Source organism: Gobio gobio (genome assembly GCF_949357685.1).
Source record: "Gobio gobio genome assembly, chromosome: 12".
NCBI lineage: Eukaryota > Metazoa > Chordata > Actinopteri > Cypriniformes > Gobionidae > Gobio > Gobio gobio.
Genome location: NC_137105.1, coordinates 55,139,656 through 55,144,463, shown reverse-complemented (window position 1 = coordinate 55,144,463; position 4,808 = coordinate 55,139,656). Strand labels below are relative to the sequence as shown.

The 4,808-nt window shown below is 37.3% G+C and overlaps 1 protein-coding gene across 1 annotated transcript; it reads left to right on the top strand.

Moving 5' to 3' along the window:
* Positions 1-242: 242 nt before the first annotated feature.
* LOC307135154 (uncharacterized protein) lies at positions 243-1,167 on the top strand (the record flags this gene model as incomplete). Its single annotated transcript, XM_079831359.1, has 4 exons — positions 243-474; positions 578-672; positions 762-860; positions 944-1,167. Exons 1-4 carry the CDS (start codon positions 347-349, stop codon positions 1,165-1,167), a joined length of 546 nt encoding a protein of 181 aa, XP_079687485.1. The 5' UTR covers positions 243-346.
* Between the last annotated feature and the right edge of the window lie 3,641 nt (positions 1,168-4,808).

Genomic DNA, 4,808 nt, shown 5'->3' with positions numbered 1-4,808 from the left:
ATATCTTATATTAATATGTATGTAGCCTAGGCTACAAAGGTAAGTCTGCTTTAAAAAAAAAAATATTACACTTCGACATGTACCGAATGTGCGCGTTAAGAAACACGTTCAAATGTGTCTTCTTAACATGTTAAAACTGTGCGTGAAGCGGAAAACAGGGCGTGTTGAAGGTTGAAACGATCATAAGTCACGCGTTTCGTATAAAGAGATTTGGCCCCGGGCGCGTTCCATATCAGAGCCCTAGTCCAATGGGGTGCGAGGTCGAGGTCATGGCCATGACGCGTAGAAGACGAGCTTTAAACTATTTTTTTATGTTTTTTGCTGCTTTCCTTTTTCGTGATCAACAATGACAGGACACCGTCTTCAACTCAATCTCTGCATGGACGCGACGAACTTTTTGGACTCATTTTCAGGAGGCTGTCTTCGTCTTCATAACTCTGAGGCAAACTGCAGTCGCTATGAACCACAGCATGGGTATGTAACGTTACGATTTAAAGAATATGCTTTTATTCAGCTGTATAAGGAAATGGATGTGTTAATAGATCCGAGCTTAAAACTGCACATTTTGTTTACACAGACTATCCTCGCCTCATAACGAAGCCGTGAGCTCTTATCAGCTTGGAGCGATTACCGCGAGTCCAGATTTAACCGCTGATCATGACGAAATTGTGTGTAAGTAACTTCTAATGTGTTTCTCATTCCATGTTTAATTTTACCGTGACTGTTTTTATTAATACCAGTCTCATGTAATTGTTTTCCAGCTGCATGTAAGACGTATTATGAATCGACACGCCGGAGCTTCAGATACAAACAACCTGAAACTGCGAAGTTTAGCTCGGAGTCGATCAAGAAGAAAAAGGGTAAGATTTATTATATTAGATCCGTTTTTTGTCAATGTGAGTATTTTTCAGGTTGCTTATTGTCTTTATGGATTGTATTACAGTTGCTGGAAGCGAGAGTGTGCTGGATGAGGTGGACGTTTGGAAGTCCGCGACCATTGAACTCATGTCTGACGAGGAAGACGGCTTTGTTGACGGGGTGTCTGGATGGATTGTGCGGCCACCGCGCTCTCGCAGCCTGGAGCTCGACGAACTTTACATTACATTACGAGACATTACTGCTGCACTGTACATAGTTGTGTGTTTAACAATAAAGCTCTTTCTTTGAGTCAACCGCTGTGTTTTATAAATTAAGCCCTTTCTTTGAATGAACAGCTGTATGCTTATAAATGAAGCCCCTTGTTTGAATAAACGGCACGGTCCGTATAATTTGCCCATATATTCCTTGATGGTATGAATACTTCATAGCACAATAACATTAATATGAAACAAATTATTACAACATAAATTATATATTTATTATTATTATTGGGGTTTACATTTATAATGAGCCAGGGGGACCAATAATGATTGGTTTGCAGTGATCTGCCAACCAATCACGAGGGATTTTTCTTTTTTAAATGTAGTGGCTTCAGCCAATAGTGAGTGAGTAAATTCAAGTCTGGCCGTTGACTCTCTGGTTTCGCTGCTATTCATATGCAAATTAGAGGCGTCGCACCTCCGCGCGGTCTCTCAGCGGGGGGGCTCTCCACCTACGTCATGGTTCGTTTACGACAATTTGTGGCACAGACGAACGCGACGTTCGCTGCCTCTAAATTGTCGAAAGCTGCCGAAAATTAGGGAGATTTCCAGGAGTATACAGGCGTTTATGGGGTCGAAAATCCCACTTTTCATGCAGTGACATTATTTCAGGAGCGTTTATTACTAACATTTCCACAACTATTACATAACGTTAGTGAAAGTTCCCGTTCCTCTTTTCCTGTTAGCTGGGTATAAACAGAACACACACACTTTTTCTGTTGTGTTGTTTAACACACGTCTTGTTAGATTTGACATGTGTGATGTTTTTTGGGTGACCAAGCTTTTCATGCTTACTTATTTATTTTACTATCATTATTGTATTATTTTACTATTATTTGTTGTTTATAGCTGCTGTTCTTCAGTTTATTGTATGTACTTCTGCTGTTATTTTATTTTCTCCCTTTATTTGTAGCTCATATATGAATGCTGCTTCAACACAATTCACATCATATGACAGATTCATAATTGTATTTCTCTTTTTATTTATTTTTTATACTCAGAACTATCCTTGTTCTGTTTCCATGGCCCTTTTTATTAACGAGAGACGGACTATAATACATATATGGGATATTTCAATGGCATCTGTAATTGTTTGATGTTTTCTGTTTATGTGGAGGAAAAGAGAAAAAGATTTGACTTGTGCTGTCTAGTTATGTTTGAGTTTGTGTTCTTGCTGTAGAAAATGTAAGCTTTGCTCTTTATGATTCCATGTTTTGGACGGTGTACCTCCAGAGACTCTCACACAGTTTAGTGGAACTACTACTACTACAGTCAAATGGGAATCTTAAAGTAAAGTTTGATCTGTTATTTGTGTGTTCAAATATTTAATGTTCTTACTTTACTGTGAAATCCAGACCTGTGGCTGTAAGAAATGAAGGGCTTACATTTGACGTTCAGACGTTTTCATAACATTTCCAGAATTATAGAATGGCCTGTTCCTCTAACGTTCACATTAACCAGGAAAAACATTGAGAAATAGCGTTTTCATAGCTCAATGTGAATGTTAATCATAGAGCATATTTCTGTCCGCTGGGGAGGAGTGTGTTGAGGAGCGGCTAAAGTTATCTCAGGGGGATTTTAATGATCTGGCCTTGAAGGACATTTCTTAAGGCTATCGCTGGTCTCTGGAGCTCTGGGCCTGGTTTATCAATCTAACGCAGAAACCAGCGCAGAAATCATCTCACCACAGGGTTCACGTGTGATTCATCAATCGCTCGTTTGCCACCAATCCCATCGCACGAATGATAAATGTGCCGCTAAAAACAACCGTCATTCATATCTCCTCATTTTCCAGAACGCTTTGCTATATTTCCTGCACTTCTTTATCATCTTGTTGAGATCTCCATACACTGGAAAAATGTAGCGTAGAATTCATACTGGCAGGAGCTTTTGGAGGATCCTCATTGGCTGCTGCCAACCACTCCATAGCAACCACACAGAGCACCCTAGCAACCGTTTAACAAGACCTGTGTCTCTGCATCAGAACGTTGTGTAAAGATGGGGGTCAGATCTTTGACTCATGCTAGCAAACTGGACTTTCAACATGCTAGACATGCTAACAGTGAATAGCTAAATGCTAATGGCAATTAGCTTAGGGTTAAAACATGATAAACACAAGTAAAAGTGTTAGCATCATGCTTGCTAAATACTAATCGTGTTAACATCATGCTAACAGCATACTAATCGTGTTAGCATTGATGCTAGCAGCATGCTAATCGTGTTAGCATTGATGCTAGCAAAATGCTAATTGTGTTAACATTGATGCTAGCAACATGCTAATTGTGTTCACGTCTTGTTAAAAAAATGATAGCAACATGTAATCGTGTTAGCATTGATGCTAGCAAAATGCTAATCGTGTTAGCATTGATGCTAGCAACATGTTAATTGTGTTTACGTCTTGTTAAAAAAATGATAGCAACATGTTATCATGTTAGCATTGATGCTAGCAAACATGCTAATTGTGTTCACATCTTGATAAAAAAATGCTAGCAACATAGTAATTGTGTTAGCATCGTCTTAGCAAAAACGAATTGTGTTATCATAATGCTAACAGCATGCTAATTGTGTTAACATTAATGCTAGGAACATGCTAATTGTGTTCACATCTTGATAAAAACATGCTAGCAACATGGTAATTGTGTTAGCATGAATGCTAGCAAACATGCTAATTGTGTTCACATCTCGTTAAAAAAATGCTAGCAACATGGTAATTGTGTTAACATTAATGTTAGCAAAATTCTAATTGTGTCCACGTCTTGTTAAAAACATGCTAGCAACATGGTAATTGTGTTAGCATTAATGCTAGCAACATGCCAATTGTGTCCACGTCTTGTTAAAAACATGCTAACAACATGGTGATTGTGTTAGCATTAATGCTAGCAACATGCTAATTGTTTTAGCATAATGCTAGCAGCATGTTAATTGTGTTACCATTAATGCTAGAAACATGCTAATTGTGTTCACATCTTGCTAAAAACATGCTAGCAAAACATGGTAATTGTGTTAGCATTATGGTAGCAACATGCTAATTGTGTTAACATATTGTTAAAAACATGCTAGCAAAAAAGCTAATTGTGTTAACATATTACTAAAAAGATGCTATCAGCGTGCTAATTGAGTAAGCATCATGCTACCAACATGATAATCATGCTAGCATCTTGTTAAACAAATGTTAGCAAAAATTGTAATTGTGTTATCATAATGTTAACAACATGTTAATCGTATTAGCATCATGCTAGTAAACTGCTAATTGTGTTATTATTTTGCTAAAAAAATGCTAACAACAAGGTAATTGTGTTAGCATTATGCTAGCAAACAAGCTAATCATGTTAACATTTTGTTAAAAAATGTTAGCAACATGGTAATCGTGTTAACATAATGCTAGCAATATGCTAATTATGTTAACATTATGTTAGCAAACTTGATAATCATATTAGCATCTTGGAAAAAAAATGCTAACAAACATGGTAATCATGTTAACATTATGGTAGCAAAATGCTAAACATGCTAGCATCTTGTTAAACAAATGTTAGCAAAAATGGTAATTGTGTTATCATAGTGTAAGCAACATGCTTATTGAGATAGCATCATGCTTCTTCATCATCGTTAGCATAATGCTAGCTGCATGTTAATTGTATTAGCATAATGTTAGCAAAAAGCTAATTGTGT